At 48.4% G+C, this 25,369-nt stretch overlaps 6 protein-coding genes across 6 annotated transcripts; 5 read left to right on the forward strand and 1 right to left on the reverse strand.

The window, feature by feature from the left end:
- Positions 1–12: 12 nt before the first annotated feature.
- VC83_06878 (uncharacterized protein) lies at positions 13–276 on the forward strand (the record flags this gene model as incomplete). Its single annotated transcript, XM_024470463.1, has 2 exons — positions 13–86; positions 138–276. 2 exons carry the CDS (start codon positions 13–15, stop codon positions 274–276), a joined length of 213 nt encoding a protein of 70 aa, XP_024321689.1.
- Positions 277–1,799: 1,523 nt separating this feature from the next.
- On the forward strand, positions 1,800–2,450 carry VC83_06879 (uncharacterized protein; the record flags this gene model as incomplete). Its single annotated transcript, XM_024470464.1, has 2 exons — positions 1,800–2,104; positions 2,153–2,450. The coding sequence occupies 2 exons, from the start codon at positions 1,800–1,802 to the stop codon at positions 2,448–2,450; spliced, it is 603 nt and encodes a 200-aa protein (XP_024321681.1).
- Positions 2,451–3,167: 717 nt separating this feature from the next.
- CCT1 (Choline-phosphate cytidylyltransferase 1) lies at positions 3,168–5,202 on the reverse strand. Its single transcript, XM_024470465.1, has 4 exons — positions 5,133–5,202; positions 5,034–5,081; positions 4,895–4,980; positions 3,168–4,841 (listed from the first exon to the last, which is right to left on the reverse strand). The coding sequence occupies exons 1-4, from the start codon at positions 5,173–5,175 to the stop codon at positions 3,312–3,314; spliced, it is 1,707 nt and encodes a 568-aa protein (XP_024321653.1). The 5' UTR covers positions 5,176–5,202; the 3' UTR covers positions 3,168–3,311.
- Positions 5,203–5,507: 305 nt separating this feature from the next.
- On the forward strand, positions 5,508–7,384 carry VC83_06881 (uncharacterized protein; the record flags this gene model as incomplete). Its single annotated transcript, XM_024470466.1, has 2 exons — positions 5,508–6,067; positions 6,130–7,384. 2 exons carry the CDS (start codon positions 5,508–5,510, stop codon positions 7,382–7,384), a joined length of 1,815 nt encoding a protein of 604 aa, XP_024321652.1.
- A 472-nt stretch (positions 7,385–7,856) lies between these two features.
- On the forward strand, positions 7,857–8,548 carry VC83_06882 (uncharacterized protein; the record flags this gene model as incomplete). Its single annotated transcript, XM_024470467.1, has 2 exons — positions 7,857–8,144; positions 8,192–8,548. The coding sequence occupies 2 exons, from the start codon at positions 7,857–7,859 to the stop codon at positions 8,546–8,548; spliced, it is 645 nt and encodes a 214-aa protein (XP_024321651.1).
- A 571-nt stretch (positions 8,549–9,119) lies between these two features.
- On the forward strand, positions 9,120–9,719 carry VC83_06883 (uncharacterized protein; the record flags this gene model as incomplete). The annotated part of the gene is made up of 1 exon (XM_024470468.1): positions 9,120–9,719. One exon carries the CDS (start codon positions 9,120–9,122, stop codon positions 9,717–9,719), a length of 600 nt encoding a protein of 199 aa, XP_024321650.1.
- Positions 9,720–25,369: the final 15,650 nt, after the last annotated feature.

The following is a 25,369-nucleotide window of genomic DNA, read 5'->3' on the forward strand; positions in this document are numbered from 1 at the left end:
TTGTCTCGCGTCATGCTCCAAAACTCTGTGCTCACAAACGTCGTGAATGCAAAGGGCTGGACTCCCATGGCCGATGGAGCGACCCCGTAAGTAGCTAGCCATCTTCGTGCCGAAATACAGAACTAACAATAAGACAGGATCTATACAGAGTACAACAACAGTGGTGCGGGAAGCGATACGTCGGCTATGCAATTTTTGACCGCGTCGTCGGCTGCGATTAGCACAGAGACTGTGTGGGGCAGCGATTGGAAAACTTGGATCGATACATCCTACTAGGAGCCTTGGTGCCAGTTCGAAGTTTCCCCGTGGGGTGGAGTGGGATATGTAGTGGGGGGCCCAGCGTAGCAATGAGAGCTTCCTATAAGAATGTATGCCCATGACATTTTATAGGAACCAGCTTGGCTATTTCCAACAGGTAGGCAATTCTCACTCCCGAGTCACGACCACACACACTAATCCTATCCGCTTCAGGTACATCTCGCACGTTGCCGCAGCATGCATGGTGCTGTACGGTTATGATGCGTCGACCTATAATTGTTGGAACTGCATTCCTGGTAGTACGCTGCACATGCGTAGCCTGTATACCAACTGTGTATATATAGGGGCTTCGCCCCCCGTAGTTTTTCAATCAAGTCGTCAAACTCCAATTATGTGTTCAACAATAATGGAAATTTTGATATGTCAGGAACGTTATAAACTATAATTATATTAACACGAATAGCCTGCCAGAACCCCCCTCATTGGGTGGAATACTTCGACACGCCCTATCTAGACTCATACTAATCACGTGATTATACAGAATTCCTATACTCTCGGTCTCATTAATACGTCCTATAATATTGGCGGCATCGTTTCTGGGTTTCTTCTTGGGCGGGCCAATTGTATGTTGACCTCCAGTCGTGGTGATAAAGTGCGGTGACTGACAATTTTAAAGGCCGATAGGTTCGGGCGAAGATAGGGAATGGGAATTGGCTGCTTTATGACCATCATCGCTACTTTCATGCAAACATTTGCCCCTGAGCACAATGCTGGTGTCTTTATCGCCGGTCGTGTCATTATTGGACTTGGCCAAGGCATTACATTGAGTATGTGCTCCCATTTTTGCCTGCCCCAATTATAACAATCAAAGAGTTGTAACTGATCGGGATACCCATAGCTTCTGGACCAATTTACATTGGAGAGTTAGCCCCTACTGAGATTTGTGGCCAAATCATGGGCTTTTGGCAGTTATTCTACTCTGTCGGATCCTTTATTGCATACTGGATTGCATGCGCCACTGGCCTTCATTCCGAGGCCTAGGGCCAATGGGACTGGAAGTTGGTAATCATCTTCCAGATTATGGTCCCTGCAATCATCTGCGTCCTCTTGCTATTCATTCCAGAGACGCCCAGATGGTACATTCAAAAGGGCAGAATTGAAGAAGCAAGGGCATCGCTCACGCGCATTCGTGACACACCTGAAGAAATCGAAGATTGATGATTCGAGAGGCAATGGCATACGAAAACGAAATGAACAGTGGCAACCAGGGTCTATCTCAGTACAAGGCTTTGCTTACGGACAGGTCTGTTCGTAAGCATCTTTGGATTACCTTCATTGTCAATGGCGGGCAGCAGCTCACTGGTCAAGGCAGTCTTAACTAGTACTCGTCGCAAATCCACAAGGGAATCTACAAGGATAAGCACACCATCGATTTGATCAATGCCATCAACGGCACTTGCGGTATTCTGTTCACATTGAACGCTGTCTGGACTGTCGATCGATACGGCCGAAAGTTCCTCTTCATCGTAGGAGGAATCGGAATGGCAGTCGTCTGCATGATTGCCTTTGCATCAGTCGGCATCGCCACCCCTGATACCTTCTACCTGTCCAAAGGAAAGGAAGTTCTCACCAAAGAGCAGCCCGTCGGCATTGCCCTCACGTTCTTGCTTTTCCTCTTCATCTTCTTCTACAAGCCAACTTGGGGTGCAACGACCTGGATTTGGACCGCTGAAGTCTTCTCCATGAACGTCCGCGCCCAAGTTGTCGGCATGTGCTCGCAGTGGCAGAACGTCTCCAACCTAATCTTCAACCAATTTTTCTCAGTCTTCCTAGCCAAGGCTAGTTTGTACGTCTTCCAACCCGCTCACTCTTTTCTATAGCTAACTTGCCGCAGCTATACCTTCTACTTCTTTGGAGGATCAACGTTATGCTTGCCATCTTTGTTCTGTTTATCGTCCCAGAGACGAGGAACATCAAGGAGATGGACACCCTCTTCGGTGGATCCAATCATATCGAGAAGGGTGGAGCTCACGCCGTTGGTGCTACTGCGAACACAGAGAGACTGTGCCCGCTGTCGCTGGGTCGAAGGTTTAATGGTTGTCTGGTTGGAAACTCTGTGTCGTTTGACGTGTGAGTGGTACATTATGGTGAGGAGGGGCCTTTGTAGAGGCCGGTTCTATACAGTAACATAAACCACAATATTAGCGAGCTAGTCTCTAATATATTTTTAATTAATTGCTGGAACAATAACTGCATACGCAATGTATTTAGATGGTCTATTTATTTGAATGTGACTATGAGTGCATTCATGTCTGGCGTCATTGAGTATGAGTATTCAACGCCCAGAATATTTGATTTATAGCTATGTTACCTACACCCATCCCATCGTTGTGATATTGCCCGTAATTGTTCTATGCTCCATCTAGACTGGAAATACGATTGTGAAGAAAAGAATGTGCTAATGTCTGCTGTCGTCAAATAGATCCCTCAAATGGCTTACAACGCTAGTTATCAACAATACAAGTAAATTGTCGCTCAAGACTTCAAAGAACAGATTCTACACCGCTGGGAATCGCTAACTGCAAGTAAAGTCAATAGAACTTTTTCCCCTGGTTTTAATTTCCCGATAGCTAGCAGAGTGGTTTTAGCCTCCCAGAAACCATTATAGATACCTTAGGCTTTCAGGCGGCATTAATAATCTACAGTGTTTTAATTTTTATATTCGTGTAATATGCTTTCAACTGTCGAGAGTACTCGAGCAACACTGGTGGCGTATAGTACCGTGACGATTACCATCGTATCAGTCATCACTCACAGCTTCCACAGAGGTTAAAGGCTTACGTAGCATTATTTTACAAGTCCTCGTTTATTTAACAATCAACAAGAACTGTGGTCGGTGTCCATCATCCCCATCGTCGCTCCGCTGCTCAACTTCATCATTGCGCTGCTCAGGGTCGAACTTAATCACTCACAAATTCCAGAATCTTGAAAAGGCTTGCTTGATATTCATGTCCATTATTTTACAAGCTTCGTCTATTTAACAATACACACGCCTAGTGGCCGTGTCCATCATCGCCGTCGCCACGTTGTTCAGGATCTAATTTAATCATCGTATCAATGCGCATGATAGATATGCACGCCTCGACCGCCGACTTCAACTGCCTGATCTTGCTCATGCTGGGCTCAAGCACGCCAGCCTTGATCTCATCAACCACCTTGCCCTTCGTCAGGTCCAACCCGTAGTTCTTGTAGTTCTTCTTCTTCGCAATGCTCTTCTCGTCCTCGTTCGCATCTCCATCCTTGATGCGCTGCGATAAGGCGTGGCGGGAACGAAGCTGTGCGACGAGTTCTGAGGAGTCCTTTGCGGCGTTAACAGCAAGGGTCTTGGGAATGATGAGGAGCGCCTGGGCGAATTCGCCAATGGCGAGCTGCTCGCGGGAACCAACGGTACCAGCGAACTCCTCCAGGTAGATGTGGAGAGCTGTCTCGACGGCGCCACCACCTGGGACGATGGAGCCACTCTCGAGGGTACGCTTGACAGCGCAGAGGGAGTCGTGGACGGATCGCTCCATCTCGTCCAGCTGGAAGTCGTTCGCACCACGGAGAATGATGGACGCAGAGGTGTGGACCTTGGTGCCCTTGACCAAGATGCACTCATCGTCTGAAATTCTCTCCTGAACAACCTCTTCGGCGTAACCCAACGACGAAGCCTCGAATTTCTCGTCACCGTTAAGGTCAGAAAGCGAGGAGACGAGAGTAGCACCGGTGGCCTTGGCGATTCTGCGAAGATCCTCCTTCTTACAGCGGCGGACAGCCATGGCACCCTTCTCGATGAAAAGCTTGAGGACCAAGTCATCAATTCCCTTGGTGGTGAAGATGACGTTTGCTCCGGACTTCAGGATCATCTCAACTCTGTCCATAACGATACCTGACTCGCGCTGTCTGATTTGTTCAAGTTGTTGCGGGTCGTCGATAGTGATGTGAACTCCCAACTTCATTCTCTCCTTTTGTAGGTTCATATCTAAAACGGCGATCTTGGCATCCTTGACATGAGTTGTCATAGCTTGCGAAGCGACAGTGCAGTTAAGCGCGTAGCCCTTCACCAGAATCGACTCCAATGCGCCCTTTCCGTGGGCCTTGAGGATATTGACCGCCTTGACTGGGTATTTCGTCTCATTTCTGTTGTTTGTCGACTTGACTGCCTGCATAGCATCCACAACCATGTTCGCAAAGAAGTCGGAATCAGATCCGATGATCTTGCTGGACATCGAGGTTTTGGCAATGTTGATGAGCGATTCCCGTCCGAGGTTGTCAACCTTCACGCTTATGTTCTCGTGCATGTATTTGACGGCTTCGCGAAGGGCAAGGCGGTAACCTGTGATGATTGTGGTAGGGTGTATGCGGTTCTTCATAAGGTCGTTTCCTCTTCGGAGGAGCTCTGCTGCTATTATGACAACGGAAGTCGTTCCATCTCCAACCTCCTTATCTTGCTGTTGTGCCAGCTCCACCAAAATCTTTCCAGCCGGGTGCTCGACGTCTAATAGAGACAGGATGGTAGCTCCGTCGTTTGTAACCGTAACGTCCTGCAGTAAAACGTCAATAGGGGAAATAGGGACAGATGTGGCATCGTGCGTACTCCTATGTCATCCACCATCATCTTGTCCAAGCCACTGGGGCCAAACGAACTCTTCACTACATTGGCAATGGCTTGAGTAGCGAGAACTAAGAATTTGTCAGTATGTATACCTGTTTCTGGGGTACTATAATCTGCATACCATTCTGATCACGAATATCTGACCCGCTGATCTTTGTTCCTCCCAGGACTAAACATTTATCAGTCCATATTGATTAATATAGGCAGTTGGTTTTCATACAAAGCGTTCCCGCATTCCTAGGCTGTTCGAATAATCCAGACATGATGGCGTATATGGGTCTGTCGTGACACTTTTCTCCAGCTATCTCAACCTCACAGCGTCGCGAAAATGTTAAGAGACGCGGCGAAGCTTGGACGCTAGCAACAACAAGGTTAGCGCCAAATTTACTAGGGTGGTGTCGGCTAAACCGCGCTAATGGTGGGGGACAGCGCGGGAGGTCACTCGAACTTCAGGGTTCACACACCGAATGAGTCGAGAACAATATTTTGTTGTCCCACCTGACAACACGACACTGATAAAATTTAAACCCCAAATTCAACCCATATATACATCTACAGACGCTGAATACAATATCTACTGATATATACAGTGAGAATGGCCTCGAAGGGCCCAGAAGCTCCAGCAGCGCAACAAATTATCGACAATGCGACGAATAAGATTTCAGAGGCCGTAGGAGGAGTTCCAGCAGTGCAACAAGTTGTTGGCAATGGTACAAACAAGGCTGTAGAGGGCGCAAGCGGAGCCCCAGCAGAGACTTCCAAAAGTGCACTTAAGAAGGCAGAAAAGAAGGCAAAGATGGCCGCAGATAAGGCGGCAAAAGCTGCTAAGAACGCGCTTGTAGTTGGGCAAGGCAAGAAGGCAGACGATATCATTGGAATAACTGTATCCAAGGAGGAGGACTTTTCTGCATGGTATCAAGAGGTTGTTGTCAAGTCGGAGATGATTGAATACTATCAAGAGATTGCGGGGTTCTTTATTCTGCGCCCAAGGTCCATGTTCATTTGGAACACCATCAAGAAATGGTTTACAGCAGAGATTGAGGAGCTAGGCGTAGAGGAAGCCAGTTTCCCTATGTTCCTGTCGCAGAGGGCGATCGAGAGAGAGAAGAAGCACGTGGAGGGTTTCGCCCCCGAGCTTGCTTGGGTTACAAAAGCGTTAGTTACTCCGCTTCTCCCCCCCACCCTCGAATACATTTCAGCTATTAACAGCTTAACAGAGGCGATAAAGACCTCGAGGCTCCAGTTGCTGTTCGCCCTACCTCCGAAGTTATCCTGTACCCATTCTACGCGAAGTGGATTCGAAGCCATCGCGACCTTCCCCTCCGCCTTAATCAATGGAACACCGTCGTCAGATGGGAAGCCAAACAGACCACTCCATTCCTCCGAGCACGCGAGTTTGAATGGCAGGAAGGACACACCGCGTCGGTGTCAGAAGAACTGGCTGGAAAGGAGGTTCTCCAGATATTGGAGTTGTATGCCAAGGTTTATGAAGATCTGTTAGCTGTCCCGGTCGTTCGTGGGAGAAAGACGGAGAAAGAGAAGTTTGCTGGAGGATACTATACCACGACTGTCGAGGGATATATCCCATCCAACGGCCGTGGAATCCAAGGCGCCACGTCCCACTGTCTGGGCCAGAACTTTAGCAAGATGTTCGACATTACGATTGAAGATCCAAACCCAAAGGCTGGAGAGAAACCCGGCCATATGCACGTCTGGCAAAACTCCTGGGGCATGTCGACTCGTGTAATTGGTGTCATGGTTATGATCCATGGCGATAACAAGGGCCTAGTCCTCCCACCAAGGATTGCGCGTGACCAGGTCGTCATTATCCCAGTCGGAATCAACAAGAGCACGACTGCAGATGATAAGGAGCGCCATTATGATCAATTGCAGGCCATGAAGGCTACGTTGAAGAAGGTTGGTGTTCGTGCTGATTACGATATCCGCGATGGTTATACCCCAGCTTGGAAGTTCAACGACCACGAGCTCAAGGGTGTCCCTCTGAGACTTGAATATGGTCCAAAGGACGCAGCCAAGAATGTCGTGAGCTACGCTCGCCGTGACACTGGAGAAAAGGGAACTATTGCTATTGCCAACCTCGCGACTGAGGTAGCTGAGCTCCTTGAGACCATTCAGAAAGACATGTATACCAAAGCCGAAGCTAATTTCCGGGCCCACCGTATCACTATCACCAAGTGGGACGATGTTATCCCCGCCCTTGATGCCAAGAACGTTGTTTTAATTCCTTACTGTTTGGCCGAGAAGTGCGAAGATAAGATCAAGGAATTGACCACTGTCGATGACTCCGCCCACGAGGGTCCCCTTGAGAAAAAGGCCCCAAGCATGGGCATGAAGAGTCTCTGCATTCCCTTCGAACAGCCAGAAGGTATCGTGAAGGGTGAAACCAAGTGCTTGAACCCTGAGTGCGGAGCATTCGCTGAGAAGTGGTGTATGTTTGGAAGAAGTTACTGATGGGCTTATTACAAATGATCAAAAAAGAAAACTTTCAAGCCTTGCCACATTTCTCAGCTATGCCCGCATGCTTGGAGCCACCAACAGGCTTGTGAATTTGCATAACTGGACCCAACCGGAGCTTGCCTCTTGCATTTCATGTTCTAGCTATTTGGAATGTACGAATGCCTCTTTATTATCGCTCTTACTATAACTCCATGGCATTGCGGTCATCAAGTCCCATAGCATAACTAAAATCGCCAACAACCAAGCATTATAGTAGATCCAGAATGCAACCGAACATGTGACCCTTGCGGCAATGGTAGATATACGTTTTGGTTTTTTGCTTGGCAGTCACTTCCAACCATAGCTTCCAATTGCTGGATCATTGCCTAACATAGACGAGTTGCCAGTGCCATCTCAACAATACCAGAAAATATCCATTGGCATAATAAACGTTATCGACTCTTTAAGGGGAGATTTGTCATCTAAGATGCGACGATTACAAGGATCTGGTTTACGTATTTCTTTTTTTATATTTTTTGCCCGTTTGTTTTTATTATTTGATTTAGAAATACTTTTACATCGCGGGCCAGAACCGCCCAAGCTCAAAACGCAGAATGTTCCAAAAATGACCGCCTTGTTTCGACAGAGAACGAAAAGCATGATTATTCGAAAAGGGCACGAATTAGATGCACCGATAACTTCAGCAGAGCTCTATGCTTTGTTTTCAACAATTGTGAAGCAAGCGTCGAGGCAACCGCTTGTGGACTCCGTCGAGGTGAGAGAAGCCCACATTGTATCTGACAATAACTTAGTTTAATATAGGTGCGTATGATGGTAGTATATTCGCGATGGGTGCAGATCGTTACCGCAAAAACGACGCGATTCTATATTACATCAATCGTCGAAGGGTGGGATAATATTGCAAATCAAATGGAGATTTATCAGACACCATGGTTTAATTTCATGACCATTCTGGGCCAGCAATGTATATTACTTGCTGTATTCGAGTCAACTAGGATGCAAACTCCTGATACTAAGGGACGAACCCCCCTCAGAGATATGGCACCAAGAGAACAAAACTTAAAGCACAAGCTCCCAACCGCCGAGATGTGTGGTAGCAAGAAGAAGAAGATAAAGCACAAACCGGATGGTACCAAGGATACATTGCCGATTTTTTAAAAACTTTTTGGTGTCTATTATCACCCTTCTTGTGGGGGTCTGAACTCAAAAATATCCACATCCCAGTGGCCCGGCGAGCGAACTGATGTGCCTCCGATCCAGGAAGCTGATCGTGCCCCATATCAGAAGTGGCTCGAGTCGAGCGGATTCCCGGTCGCGTCCGACCCAAAGATCTGGGAAGCTATCCGTACAAACTGGATCGGCTTCCTCTCAGCCACGGGTTCAATGCCGAAGCGCGAACTTGCACCGTGTCGTAAGGTCGTGACCTGGGGGCCTCGCGGGTCCGAATCGCCGCCAGCCCAGACAAAGAGATTCAAGCAGGATCGAAAGACGCGCCGCTGTATCCAGGGGGCAGTGTGGCTGCAGTTTGACGTGTTACAAACTCTTGCAGAGCGATGGCCGATACCTGTCCGGACCATCGTCAACCGGGCGGGGTTGGGAACAGAGCAAGGGCCGTTTGAGGGTTGGGCAGCTAAGATGAATCTGAGTAAGCGACGGCGGGGTGATTCGATCTTTGCGGGGCTGGTATTCTTCCTTGTATACTCTCATTTATGAAGGCACGCTTGAAGAGATGGGACTCGAGATTAGCGAGGATATGTTAGACAGTATCATGAGCGTGAGCGAAGCCGATGCTTGGCACGGCCGGATCTTCCAGAGCATGGACCGAGATCCAGGGCCAGTAGAGGGGCCCATCGAGGAACTAGTGACAGAGCTGACCACGGATCCGAAGGCCACATATCGCACGAATCCGCTCCTCTGGTGGATTGGTATTCTTGTGCAGTCATCGCTTCAAACAGATGGGGACGATTACATCAGTCGGGGGCAGTTCGACTTCAACATTCTAACCATGGATATGGACATTAAAGAACGGCTTGAGGCGCTCCTCCACTACTCGACAGTGCTGGTGCTCAACTACTCGATGAACACATGGAAGACGAGCGCGGTTCGAATGGACGAGGTTCACGCCAGCATGGCAGCTGTAGATATGAGATGGCTCAATGCCGACGACGACCAGCGACCTGCAGCCAGCGTTGATATACGCAGATGTCAGTCTGCTTCATGGAAGGACATAGTCAAGCACATACGAGCGCAGAGCAAGGCATTTCTCGGGGACCAGCCTAGGACGGTCGCGAAGCAGATTCGGGTGTTGTTAACGTTGGAGGTGGTGTAATGGTCATGGTGGCGTAATGGATACTAAAACCCCACCTCGTAACTTCAAACTTGTAAAAAAAGCCTTCGGGTTTAGGAAACTGAGGCGCGTATGGCTGAAACTATAGAGGCATACAACAATCGACAATTTACAACCTTAAAGGCTGTAGCAGAACACTTTGAAGTCAGCCGCTTAACATTGACGCGTCGGGTGTCAGGACATCTTTCTCGGGTGCAAGTGCGACATAACTAACAACTTCTATCTATAGTTGAAGAGAGTACTTTAGTAAAGTGGATTTGTTAATTTTCATCCATAGGACGCCCTATTAGACACTAGCTAATCAAGGAATTGGCAGAAGAAATCAGGATCTAAAGAGTCTAACATGTTAATAACGCGTTATCCCAAATTATACGATATCTACTAATTAGTTAACAATGGATTTAACACTTTATTTAACGCCAAATAGAGCTTACTACAATTACTACTCGACAAATCGAGTCTGCAAGACATTAAGAACCAACATTTGAAGTGCTTAAACACTAGTTTATAATGCTACAAGCAAAGATGCAAGAACAAAGCTATGATATTTACAATGTATATAACATAGATGAATTAGATTTTAGGATTAGAACTAGTTAAACGAACCATGTAGTAGCTGACGCAACTATGTGTACACGTTAGAAAGTTGTTCTTAGCCGTTAAGAGTGGGTGTTAGTCATTAAGTGCATCTCTATAGATAAACACATCTTGCTACCACTTGTGATTTTTAAAGCTAACACTATTAACAGCACTTAGTCTACAAATCCACACGTAGAGGATTAGCGATTCTTAGCAAGTACGAAGGGTTGGACATTAAACGTCTATGGATTACAGTGGCTATAGTAAGTTTTTGAGCTAGAAACCTATGAAATTGCAGATGGCAAACCATAACTTTTGGTTGCAGATGGCCATAACAGCTATATTTCTGCAAACTTTATTGCTCATTACATATAACATAATATCGACCTTCTTATACTTCCGCCACCTTGTTCCTACATCCTTCAACCTCTTGATGTTGTAGTATTTAGACCGCTAAAGACTGCACTAATAAGCGAGACGGACCAACTTACACAAGTTGGAGCAAGGAATATACAAAAGGTAGAATGGATAGAAATGTACTACAAAGCAAGGTTATGAGCGATATCACAATATAACATTTAAAGCGCATGGTAGGAGCAGGCATTTATCCATTTAATCCTTAAAACGCATATAAACACTTGCTAACTTTACACACCCGCTCTTCTACGACTTTAACAAATGCCACTACACCACCTTGTAATGGTGGGTGCACCAGATGTGAGAATCTAGCCACCCAAGGAAGGGATGATTTTACTAAGACAACACACTGTCTTAGGAAACAGAGCCAAAGGGTTGTAGCTTAGACTATTCCACAATGCAGCAATCAAGTATATGATGTAGTGGAGTGGTTTGGACAAGTTGTAACAAATGTTGAGTCTGAGAACTCAGGGATAAGTCAGAGGTTAGCACCTCACTGACTTTTCAGAAACAAGGACTAACAAGATCAATGCTTGGAAGCTTGGAAAAGACGTGGAAGTATGTGATAGTTGATTTACTGTATTGTCTGCTTGCCCTTTCTTAAGGAAAGGGCAATCCTAAATCATAGAGGGTTGTAGAGATATGCTATGTGGTAATATCAGCCCAGTAACTAAGGAGCGATGACGCGTAATGAATCATAGATGGTTGTAGCAATCGTTGAGTAGTATTGCTCTTGTTGTTGGTGTGATAAGCCAAAATATGTATAGTGACTTGTAGGTTTGAGGAGGAGATTTCCAAGTTTGCTCTTGAGTTTGATAGCAAACTGAGTGCAACGAATGTCAGTATGACACTTAGAGGCACCTATAACCTAATTCGAATCAAGGAAGGAGATGGGTGCAAAACAGCATTCCGCACCTGCTATGGCTTGTTTGAATATTTAGTTATGCCTTTTGGTTTAACAAATGCACTAGCATCTATGTAGAGGCTTATGAATGCAGCCCTCTATGAATACTTGGATGTATTTGTTATCGTCTACTTAGACGATATCTTAGTCTACTTAACAGAACATGTTAACGTACATGCATAGCGAGCGGGCCACTAAACCACCACATGCATTCTTTACCACGGTCGCAGTCTAAACCACAATGCCAAATCAATTGAAACTATATAGAATCCTCTTCTTCAGAGGTTACTACTACTACCTGACAGGTTCGTGCATTATGACCGGCCTCACCGCAAACGCTACAGTGCTGGGCGCGTACTTGAGCCCCCTCCGTACGACGACCACCACGACTTGTTTCCTCCTTCAACTGCTCATCCACATTCTTCTGAGTTATCAGATCCTCTGCTTCCTGCATACTAAGTGATCCTCCTGCCCGTAGACGTACTTTTTTAGCCCTCCGGCGTTTACTAAGTACCTCATTTGCCGTACGAAGGTCCTTTAGCTCAGCCCGCATCAACACAAACTCGTGTGCCATCTTCGACATACCTCTTGCCTGGGCGTCAATCACGTCGTACATATGGGTTGGGGAGCTATTTTGATGCCTAGCGATCTTATTCTTAATGGTGGTTGACTGTTGAGTAATCTCGGACGCTGTCTTAGGGGTCTTTGTAACCCAAGATTGAGCTGTCCCTGGGCGTGTGTTCAGTGGCTCAGGTGTCATTGGCTTTGGATCTAGCTGGGAAAGCACAGCTTCGGGGTTGAGAGGGACAAGACCAGTCGCTCTAAAGCCTGCTCGTACATTGTTTTCAGTCATAGCTATGTTGAAGGCCTCTAAAAATGCGTCGAAAAAGTCGTCCTTCGTGATGTGAGTGATTTGCATCCGCATCATCTTCTCAATTTGCTTCCTATACGAAGCCTTGAGCGGGCTAAAACAACTGACATCAAGAGGCTGGAGGATATGAGACGAATGGGGAGGCATACAGAGCGGTAGGATATTGTTAGTCTTGCAGTAGTCGTCGAATTCGGTAGAGTGGTGGCTTGTATGGCCGTCAAGGACTAAGAGGCGATAAACACCTTTCGTACGAGCCTTCGTGCACTGATCAAAGTGCTTGATCCAATCTAAACCAATCTCATTTGTAGTCCAGCCGTTGGTATTTGTATGGATCCTCCAATCGCTCGGGAATCGGCCGTTCTGATACCAAGATGTGAGGTGGAATTTTCCCTTCACAACCACGTATGGAGGTAGTGTCCAGCCAGTCGCGCATACTCCCTGGATCACTGTAACAAACTCTCGATTGCCTGGCTGCTTCGTACGAGGCTGAGAACTTCGTTCGGAGCTTGTAACAACCTTTGCGCTGGAGAGCATGCCCATTAGAAACCCAGTCTCATCAAAGTTATAGATATCCTCCTCTTGGATGCCATACTTAGCAATCATGTTCTGTACAAGCCGGAACCACGCGTTTACTACGTCCGGATCTTCGCATTGGGCCCTCTGATAATCGATTCGATGCCGAAAACGCGTGGTAAGCTCAGGGTTGCGCTTGACAAAGTTTTTTGCCCATCGTGGTCCAACATGCGACGCGTCACGGTCCGTACGGAGGCGATCGGCCATTTCTCGAACGTCTTCAAGCCGGGGCTGAAATCCTCGCGAATCTAGGTCAAGTATCCGATCGACAAGCACCTTCTCTTCTAAATTGGTCAACTTCCTCGAGTTGGCAGAGATATCGCGTCGTGATTTCCGTCCAGCTTGTCGGCATTCGAGGGTTGTACGGGCAACTTGGTAGACTTTAGCTGCAGCTCGAATCGAGAGATTAGGGTCTCTTTTTAATGCCTCGAGAGCAAGGACAATACGGCTTTCGTTTGAAGAACATTCCATCTTTGATGGTTGTGAAAATTGATGTTAGAGGTAAGAAGTTGTGAAAAGTGGGTGGAGTGGCCCGTTCACTATGCTGGCCCGCTCGCTATGCATGTACGTTAGTCATGTTAGAAAGGTATTACAAAAGCTGAAGGAGCATCAGTTACTCCTTAAACCAGAAAAATGTGAATTCTATAAGAATCAAGTTGAATTCTTAGGCTACATCATTAGAACGCATGGCATCAAAATGGACCAAGCAAAGGTCATAGCAGTGTTGGAATGGCCAACACCAACCACAGTTAAAGAAGTATAAGCCTTCTTAGGTTTCACCAACTTGTACTGAAGGTTTATTATAGTATATTCCAAAGTAGCTTAACCACATACAGAGCTTACAAGGAAAGACCTCAAGTTCGAATGGACAGACAAGTCAGAACCTGCTTTCTAAGAACTTAAGATGAAGTTCACAGAAGCACCTATCTTAGCCACATTCGACGCTGCAAAGAAGATAGTCCTAGAGACAGACTCTTCTGATTTCGCGATTAGAGCATGTCTGAGTCAACTAGACAAAGACAGAAAGTTCAAGCCAGTCGCATATTACTCTAGAAAACTGTCACCTATGGAGCTCAACTATGACATCTACGACAAGGAGCTAATAGCTACTGTCATTGCTTTTGAGCGGTGGTGAGTATATCTTAAGGGATCGACCTACCCTGTGTAGGTATGGACCGATTATAAGAATCTCATATACTTGACCACAACTAAGGTTTTAAAGCACAGACAAGTCTGATGGGCAGAAACACTCGCAGCCTACAACTTCACGATTACATATTGCAAGGGCTCTGAGAATGCAAGAGAAGATGCTCTTAGCAGAAGGACCAACTACAGCAGCCCTAAAGAAGAAAAACCTAGAGCCATATTAAAGAAAACAGACGTAGGAATGCAATACAGCAAGTTGCTAGCTACGATTGCCACTGTGTAGAACTTAGAGTTGAAAGAAAGACTTAAGAAAGCTTATACAACAGACGAATGTGCAAAGCGAATCTTAAAAAAAACTGAAGGCGACTTCGCCATCGATGATAAGGATTGATCCGATTTAAAGGATTAGTGTATGTCCTAAGCAAAATGAGATGCCTGCTAGTGCAAGAACAACATTTGCTACTAGCACACAGCCATTAGGGAGTAACACACACCTTTGAACGAATCACCCGACACTACTACTTCCTAGGTATGACAGGTGGAAATGGTAGTAGGAGAGTGCGACATTTGTGGAAAATCAAAATCAAACAGGCACTTCATATAGACAGCCGAAGTCAACTCTAATACTCACAGGAGCATGGAAATCTATAGCTTTAGACTTCATTTTAAGCTATCACCCTCTCGGGACCCGTTAACAGGAGTAGTATTTAACACTATACTAGTTATTACAGAAAGACTCATGAAATATGGAACGTTTGTGCCATATCTAGAAGCAAGCAATGCTTAAGCACTCATATACATGTAAGGATGCCTCCATACCTAGATACTTGAAGAACCTGTCTCAGAACTGTTACGGTCACTACAAGCATGAAATCCGATTCGGTGTGGTTTCAAAGCAGTAGAGGAGCACATAGCGAGTTACACTATAGTGGGGGATGGTAAGGGTGTAGGGTTCAGGGTTGATGCTGACCTGTTGCGGTGGAAGGATCAGGGCTAGGGTTGGGATAACCGAGTCGGGCCCGTTTCGGGTACTCAGGGAAACAGACTCGACGGGGTTCCCCCTTCATCTTTCTTGTATCCTTCGTAGTAGACCTATAGGATAGCATCCGTTTAGCCTCCGACTCGCACTCTCATATGCTATTACTGTGAGCTGGGTGCCCTGTGTCCTTACAGGGACAACAGAGCAGGAAAAACAGAGTCGTTGCTACCTACGACCCTAAACTAACTACCCTCTAAGCCAGGGCGTACTCACCACCGTAACCCTTGCGAGAGCCACCCTTCCCAAACATCTCACCGACATCGCAACAAGCGGCTACCACCGAGAGAGACGAAGGGTCGAAGCTACCCCACACGAAGAGTCAGGCCCGAGTCCCCTCCGACACAGGTCCTCCCTCCACCCTACTCCCCATTCTCCCCCTCCCCATAACCCGCACCAATGGTGCCCTCCTCCTCACCCCTCTTCCTCCTCCCCCCAGTGCGGTCCGGGACCGTCGCAGCGACAGCGATGGCAGGAAGTCTGCCCAGGGCAGCCACCACTTCCCCCAAAAGAGCCGGCACGCTCCCCTGCTCCGTCCGAAGACGGTGCAGCGACGACCAGATTTGCTGAAGCGTGTCAGCACCGAAACAACACAGAACAAGGGTATACTCACACCCATACCCGCCTCGATGGCGGCGCGCGTGGCGCGGAGCTCCTCGTAGGAGTCGCGCTCTGTGACGGAACTGAACTTGGGAACACTTTGGGCAGCCACGAGGGCCACCCAATTTGCCTCCGAGGCAGCGGCCGTGACGTCTGCGGCGACGACAGGGATGGTGGTTTCCGCGGCGACGAGGGCGCGGTATTCCTCATCGAGGAACCAGGGCAGCTATTCACCCAAACGGTTAGCAACAGCCAACCAACCAACAGAACACCACAAGGAAACTCACCGGGACACAGGTGGAGTGCTGCACAGTGCAGTACTCGCACTTTGAGCTCGAAGCAGACCAGACGCAATCATGCGCCGGGACGCCCCGAGCTTTGGCCCGAAGGCAGCGCAGACACAGGACCCGGAAAGTGACCGAGAGGGCTCTGGCAGGCGTGGGAATCGGCATCGTCAATTGTTTGGGATCTGTGTTCCCGTCAGCCAAGCCCACGTTATCACTTGCGCGCCGAGCGCGTTCCCGTCACCTACTCGTTCGGGTGGATTCTTCTATTCTAAAACAATCAGTTAGTATACAGCTATATGAATGGGGGGGGGCCACTTACCAGTTTCGACGTGGATACTGTGGCGTTGTTATTGTAAAAGAAAAACAGGAAGAGGTGGGCGAAACGGAGTACTCAAATGTTGGGCTTACAACAATAAATTCTGAATCGGGCTAGCGCGATCACTTCCCCTTTCACATTTATGAAAGTTTGACTCCAACGCTTAGCGGATACTTCCCAGTGCCCATTCGGATCACCAAGATGGAAAGTGAGATTGAACAAAGCCAACTCCAGTGTCGCATTCCACAAGGTGGTGTTACGGTACCCTTCAAGAACAGCCACCTCCGAACACAAAGCACTTTCCCAACACACTGTACAAACGGAGGGGTTCCCTATGCACGTACCGCCAAAATTTTCACCAACAAGGAACGCCCAGCTTACGGATGTAAGGATGCCAAAGCCCTCAGTGATGGAAAGCATCGGAGTTGGGCAGGTTACGGTCACGTGGGGAGCATTAGGGTAGGTTATCCGAGTCGGACCCGTTTCGGGTACTTAAGGAAATTGACTCAACGGGGGTTCCTCTCTTCATCTTTTTTGTATCCTTCGTAGTAGACCTATAGGATAGCATCCGTTTAGCCTCCGACTCACACTCTCATATGCTATTACTGTGAGCTGGGTGCCCTGTGTCCTTACATTATACAAAAAAGATCGCGCCTGCCGGGGACGGCCATACTTAAATAATATCCCACACCGGAATGAATCAGGAGAACTACCGTTACACCATCGACTGCGACTCGGTGATGTTTCGGAGGAGAGACCTGACGACTTCAAATAGCCGTGATTCCAGAGATCTCACGGACAGCCAGTGGATCAGGGTTTGATTCTTCAGAACAAGCTGGTAAAGTCGCCGACGCGTTGGCGCCAAATAGGATACGAGATCCTTAAGAACCCCCTCATAGCACAGAGGAAATTGTGGACAAGAGCGTTGATAGCTACGAGCTACCGGAAGTCAAGCTCTTTCGTATCAGTACCGATACACACCCGAGGCAATATGTCGAAAAAGCTGACATCAACATACCCCAAGACAACGACGGTCAACTGCCCAGAATGACTAGCAGACAAACCACCGCTGCAGCTACGACCGCTGGGCCATCCGAAGACATCCCGAGTCGAATGGACAACCTCGAAGCACAGATACAGGAGGTCAAGGATCTACTAATTATCCTGTCAGCATCCCAGACCAGAATCCCGTCCACACTGCCGGTGGACGCCCCCATACCCACAGTCGAAGTTACGGAGCAACGAATGTCTCGTACACGAAACACCCCCGAGACAGTTCAATTGCCGCCTCTTCGGAACACTCGTTCTCCCTCGATTCCAGGGTCATCACGAATGCACACCGAGGACCCTCCGAATCGCTATAAGAAATCAACCATCTCTGAGAAAATCCTTCCTCTCAGCGATGGGGTAGAACATACCTTCTTACAATGGAGCGCTTCGATTCGGGACCGACTCGTAGTCAATGAGGACCAACCGACGTCTCGAGAAGAGCGTTGATATGGGGAACTACGACCGGCCTGGCGAAGACCTACCTAGAGCCCCAATACCTGTCCGCTACGCATGGGTTCTGCAGTGCTGAGGAGATGATGGATCTACTAGGTTCATACTACCTCACAGGCAACGAGACAGAGCAGGCCAGGAACCTCTTCGACGACCTGCAAATGGGAGAGAAAGGGCATGCTAGCGAAACCTTCCCAGAGTTCAAGGCTCGTTTCCAAAGTGCAGCTATCACAGGACAAGTCTCCGAGTCGGAATGGTTTCGGTACATGTGGAACAAGTTGACTCCTCAATTCTGCAGCCGCGTCGCGATCATCAAAAACCAATGGAAGGGAGAATACCAGACCATGGTACGAGAACTTACCGCCTTCGACCAGGAACGGCGCCGGAACAACGAATTGAATCCGCTACCCGCTCTCGCAAGGACGTCCACACGTACCACGGATACGGCAAAGGCGTCATCAGTGTCGAAGCCGACTCGAGCTACATCCGCTCTGTTCACCCGAACCGCGTTCCTCCCCAAGCCAGCCATACCGGAACGTCTGAGAACCGCAGTCCCTGTGCCCTCAGGAAACTGTTTCAAGTGTGGCAAGCCTGGCCATTTCCAGGACAAATGCCCCCTTAACACCACTATCAAGGAAATGGACCGTAATGACCCCGAGGCAGAAGAACAATGGGAAGAAGCTGTGGAACTTCAATCGGATGCATCCCTCGAGGAAAACGATGAGGCCTAGGAGAAGGCTCCTTTCTAGGTCTACGCAAATGTGACCTGCGAGGACTAGACTTACGAGAACTCCTGGGAGGCACCCAGTTCTTAGTTGACACGACCCTGAGTATGAATGGACTCGGGGTGCAAACGAAGTCCCCAGCAGACACAGGAGCAAATGGTTACCTCGTCATTAACAAGCCTTTCGCAATACGACTGTCGAAAGCACTTCAGAGCCCTATACGGAAACTACCCTACTCTGTACCCATACGTGGATTTCAGCGCAAAATACAAGGCCACGTATCGGAGTATATTCGGTTACACTTAACAGTCGAAGGACGCCGAATATATAACTGCCCCTTTGTACTCCTGGACCTCGGAGCACAAGATGTGATAATTGGGAAGAAGCTTTTCAGCTGCTTCCGAATACTACTCGACTCTGCAAAGAGCCAGTTAGTATGGCCAAAGGAGTACCCGCCGACTCCTAGCTGGAGCAAGGAGATCACCTTGCCCTACCACTCACGCGAAACGTCCATTAAACATCCTGCATACCAGTCGGATGCGAATCGCCAGGATTTCACAATCCACCGCGAAGACAGACGCCGCGCAGGCGGACGTTCAATGGAAATGAAAGTGATAACTTCTGACTATGAAGAGATCACCGATACGCCATCGAACCCACCACGAAACCAGGAGGTTTCTCCCCCACCGCAGAAAACCCTAGTACATAGGTTTATGCCCATGCATATATGCGAATCAGTGCAAATGCTTTCCACCACGAGATGATGTGAAACGACTCCGAGTTTTTTCAGACTAGCATCTACGAAATCGATCAGATCATTCATGAAAAGGAGTTGGTAGAGGATGAAGAAACGCTCCGCCTCATCCAGCAGAAGCTTCCGCATATGCACCGGAGGTACACCGATGTCTTTTCGAAGTTGGAATCGGATCGAATTCCCCCCCACCGCATATACGACCACAAGATACAGCTCGAAGCCCCTTTACCAAATGCTTTCTCCCTGTTATATCAACAGGGCACCGAAGAGCTTAAGGCTACCAAGCAATACCTGCTGGAAAACCTGGAAAAGGGATTCATCATCAACAGCAACAGCCCCTTCGCATCCCCTATCCTATTCGTAAAGAAAGCGGATGGCAAATTAAGATTTTGCATCGATTACCGGAAGTTAAATGGTCTCACCCGGAATGATCCCTACCCCATCCCGCGTATCGACGAACTACTAGGACGGGTGTCAAAAGCAAAAATCTTCACGAAGCTAGATATCAGACAAGCCTTCCATCGTATACGGATGCACCCTGACTCGGAAGAGTACACGACCTTTCGGACTCGCTATGGATCCTATAAGTGCAAAGTGCTGCCATTTGGACTGACGAACGGTCCCGCAACCTATCAGCGGTATATGAATGACATCCTGATGCAATACTTAGACGACTTCTGTACCGCATACCTAGATGACATCCTAATCTATTCAGAGGACCCTACGGAACACATAGAGCATGTGCATAAGGTCCTACAGCGTCTCCGAGAAGCTGGACTCCAAGCCGATTTGAACAAATGTGAGTTCAACGTCACCAGGACAAAATACTTGGGTTATGTTCTCACTACCTCCGGTGTCGAAGCGGACCCTGACAAAATCGAACCCCTTCGTAACTGGATCCGACCAACCACTGTTACGGGTGTTAAGTCCTACCTGGGATTCTGTGGCTTCTATAGACAATTCATTCGTAATTTTGGCAAAATAGCAAAGCCCCTCACCACCATCACTAGCCCCTCGGAGCCGTTCCGGTGGACAGACGAATGTGAGGATGCGTTCGAGGAATTGCGACGATAACTTTTAGCGGTACAGGCACTTCACCACTTCAACCCCGAATTGCCTACGAAGCTGGAGACCGACTCCTCTGATGGAGTGGTAGCTGGTGTCCTGTCTCAAGAACACCCTGACAAGCGATGGTACCCTGTAAGCTTTTACAGTCATGTCCTATCCGGACATGAGATCAATTGGGAGATCCACGACAAGGAACTATTCGCAATAGTTAAGGCCTTTGGAAAATGGAGGCCCGAGTTGGCTTCGGTGCGCCACTGAGTCGACGTGTACACTGACCACCGTTCGCTGGAATATTTCATGTCTACCAAGGTTCTCACCGCGAAGCAGGTTCGATGGATGGAGCTACTCTCCGACTTCAACTTTTGCATTACGTACACCGTGGGCAAAAATAACCAGAAGGCTGATATTCTGAGCAAGAGACCAAGACTTGGTAACGCAGCAGAAAGTCAAACTTGATAGTAGGGCGAGGGTATTGTTAGGTCCAAGCCGCCTACACCCCCGAATCAGCACCGAACTTGCTGAGAGCTACATAGCATCCATTAATTCGATGGACACCCCCAAGCCCCAGGTGCCCTTCAATTTAATAGAGGCTCTATGTGCGGACAATCGGAAGTCGTTCACTGAGACTCGCGCAAAACAACCCCTACCGGACGGATTCGCGATGAACGACCAGCTCCTCCTGTACAAAGGCCGCCTATGTGTGAATCGCCACACCGACCTATGTACAAAACTGATCCGGGAAGCGCATGATCAAGTGTCGTCAGCACATCCAAGTGGCAGGAAAACCTACCAATTGCTCGCCCCAAAGTATCATTGGGTCGGGATGGAAGCGGACTGTTTGCGGTATGTACGAAACTGCGTGACATGCCGGCTTTCTCACACCAATGTCACTAAGCAACAAGGATTTCTACACCCACTACCCGTACCCGAATACCCTATGTAACACCTCACCATGGACTTCAAGGAGTTCCCAAGGGACAAGCATGGATACGATAGCATCTTAGTGTTTATGGACCGACTCGGAAAGAGTTCAGTGACAATACCTTGCTACAAAACCACAACTGCCCGCCAGATGGCGCAATTGTTCATCGAATGGATATACCGATTCGGACACACTCCGGAGTCGATTGTAAGCGACCGCGGACCCCAATTCGTATCATCCTTTTGGCAAGAGTTCTGTCGAATTATCGGCGTTAAGGTTAAGCTGTCGACTGCCTATCATAAGCAGACCGACGGGCAGATGGAAATCATGAACCGATACATCGATCAGAGACTGAGACCCTTCGTATCCCATTATCAGGATAACTGGAGCAAACTCATCCCCATAATGGACCGCGTGCAAATGACACTCCCCCACGCATCCATTGGCATGACCCCCTACCGACTCAAGTACTGAACCGATCCGCGTACGAGTTGGGATTGGAACACTCTGAAAAGCACCAACCCCCCCCCGGGAGACCCTAAACCGAGAGGAAGCCAAGGCGGTGGCAGACCGAATGCATACCGCATGGGTCCACGCAAAGGAAAACATGGCAAAGGCACAAGAGGAAATGTCTAAGCACGCAAATCAACGCCGAAGGGCCATCGACTGGGACGTAGGAGATAGAGTGTACCTATCGACCAAAAATTTGAAAAACTCTCGTCCTAGCCGCAAGCTGGGCCAACAATGGATCGGACCATATACGGTGTCAGAACGGATTGGGCACGCATTTCGATTGGAACTACCTACCGGTTCGCAAATACACGATGTGTTCTCACCAGACGTACTCATGAAGGATCCGAACAATCCCCTACCTGGTCAGGATCCGCCTGAGCCTAGCAGCGAAGTGATAGATGGCATAGAGGAATGGGAAGTGGAAAAGATCCTCGCTGTAAGGCTCCACCGGAAGCAACTACAATACAGGGTTAGTTGGGTCGGATATGATCCGGACCTGGAGTGGTACCCAGCATCAAACTTCATGAACTCTCCCCAGAAACTCAGAGAGTTTCATACGGAATACCCAGATTTACCAGGTCCACCTCAAGAACTACTCGGAGGGGTTACGGCAGGGGAGACGGGAAAGGAACAAAACTACGATCACGGAGGGAAAGACGAAGCGGAAGAAACAGAGTCATTGCTGTCTGCGACTCTAAACTAAAATACCCTCCGAGCCAGGGCGCACTCGCCACCGTAACCCTTGCGGGAGCCACCCTTCCCAAACGTCTCACCGGCGTCACAACAAGCGGCTACCACCATGAGAGACGAAGGGTTGAAGTGACCCCACACGAAGGGCCAGGCCCGAGTCCCCTCCGACACAAGGTCTTCCCCCACCTAGGCCCCATAGGCCGCCCCAACTTCCCCATCCTCCCCCTCCCTCCTTCCATCACCCCGAGTCGGAGCGACCGCGGGAGCGGCAGCGGTGGGCAGTTTGCCCACAGCAGCCACCAACTCCCCCAAGAGAGCAGGAATGCTCTCCTGTTCCATCCGGAGACGGCGCAACGATGACCGAATTTGCTGCCCAGAGTCAGCATCAGAACCATACCGAGTCACAAGGGGAAGGGGGTCTACTCACGGCCAGCCCCAACTAGAGGGCCGCAAACTCTTCCCCAAGGAACCAGGGCAGCTTTCACCAAAGTCAGCAACGGCCAACCAAACCAAACTCCGAACCCCCCAAGAAAACCTACCGGGACGCAAGGCGAGTGCTGCGACGTGCAGTACCCACACTTTGAACTGGTCTGTAATGGTGGGCGCACCAGATATGAGAATCTAGCCACCCAAGGAAGGGATGAATTTACTAAGACAACACACTGTCTTAGGAAACAGAGCCAAAGGGTTGTAGCTTAGACTATTCCACAATGCAGCAATCAGGTGTATGATGTGGTGAAGTGGTTTAGACAAGTTGCAACAAATGTTGAGTCTGAGAACTCAGGGGTAAGTCAGAGGTTAGCACCTCACTGACTTTTCAAAAACAGAGAATAACAAGATCAATGCTTGGAAGCTTGGAAAAGACGTAGAAGTATGTGCTAGTCGATTTACTGTATTGCCTGCTTGCCCTTTCTTAAGGAAAGGGCAATCCTATTTATGCCAAAGGAGTGTAGTTCTCTCATTTTCCATGACTTTCCATGACTAACCAGGCTTGGTAAATGTATTAGAAATCAAGTGCGACCCACAACTAGCTTGCTAATCATGTAGTGAACGTAAGAGAATCCCATAGAACCATCTCTTGGGTTCCTAGCCTATAGGAAGTGAAAAGGAGGTCCAAGGTCAGAGTACCTATAGACAAATTATGTCATAACTTAACCAATCTTGTGGGTAACTAAGGAGCGATGACGTGTAATGAATCATAGAGGGTTGTAGAAGCTTCTAGAGCTATCGTTCATGTTCCTAGGCCTCTAGTTGGTAGAGATATGCCATGTGGTAGTATTGGCCCACCCCCTTAAGGAGGAGATTTTCTTAATAACTTGTTCAATGAGTGTCCAAATGATATGCTGTGATGTATGTAGCATAAACAGATGTAGTAGAAGAGTTTGCAGCAATCGTTGAGTAGTATTCCTTCTGTTGTTGGTGTGATAAGCCAAGATATGTATGGTGACTTGTAGGTTTGAGGAGGAGATTTCTAAGTTTGCTCTTGAGTTTGATAGCAAACTGAGTGCAACGAATGTCAGTATGACATGGTCGAGGACCAGACGCAGTCGTGGGACTGGATCCCACGGGCTTTGGCCCGAAGGCAGTGCAAACAGAGCACATGGAAGGCGACAGTAAGAGCCCCGGAGGGGGTGGGAACCGGCATCTTCAAATTTGGAATCTGTGATTCCGTCAGCCCAGCACAAGTTATCAACACTGCGCCAACGCGCTCCCATCACCTACTCGTTCTTTGGATTGGAGGATACTATACAATCTATCAGTATCATAAACAAACGGACGGGGAGGGGCCACTTACCGGTCTCGGGCGGGAGGGTTGCTGGCGTTGTTGTTGTAAGGTAAAAACAAGAGGAAGTGGGCGATGCGGAATACTCAAATGTTGGCTTACAACAATGAATGCCGAATCAGGTTAGCGCAGCCACTTCTTTTTTCACGTTTTACGAAAATTCTACTCAAACGGGTTGCGGACACCTCCCGGTACTGTTTCGGACCCCAAGAACGAACGTGAGATCCAACAAAAGTGAACTCCAGTTTCGCATGCCACACAGACCCTAACGCGATACCACCTCGGGATGACTACGGTGGCAAACAAAGCACCTTCCCAACACGCACGACAAACGAAGTTGTTCTGGACGCAATTACCAGCCGACATTATGATAACAAGAAACGCTCCGTTCACGGAGACGATACAGAGACGATTCGGAGACGTTGCGGACATGATACTAGCCGCGTGCCTTGCGGACAAAGCACTCTCTCAGGAGGGGGGTAGTGTAAGGATGCCTTCTCGTCTCTCATTCTAGGGAGTAGACTCCGGGTAGCCGCGGGGTCACGTGTGATCATTTGGGTGGCCTAACCGAGTCGGAACCGAGTCGGATGGGTTTCGGATACTTGAGAAAATCGACTGACGGGGTTCCCCATCATCTTTTTTGTATCCTTAGTAGTAGTCCTATAGGATAGCATCCGTTTAGCCTCCGACTCACACTCTAATATGCTATTACTGTGAGCTGGGTGCCCTGTGTCCTTACAAGAACGATATTTCTTCTAAAGACCCCTGGACGGTCTAGTTTCTCATGTTCAATCAAGTGTGCAATAGTTGATTGAGCTTGATACTCGCTTTCCATGCTTCATCCTCACGGGACGGCCTGAATGATCCAGTCTTCGCCTGGACAGTAGCCGCTGCATCCGAGAGCTTCATGCCCAGCACGTCCAACTCGCGCAAGTCGTCCTTAGTGTA

This window comes from Pseudogymnoascus destructans, assembly GCF_001641265.1.
Source record: "Pseudogymnoascus destructans isolate 20631-21 unplaced genomic scaffold scaffold_19, whole genome shotgun sequence".
Classification (NCBI taxonomy): Eukaryota; Fungi; Ascomycota; class Leotiomycetes; order Thelebolales; family Thelebolaceae; genus Pseudogymnoascus; species Pseudogymnoascus destructans.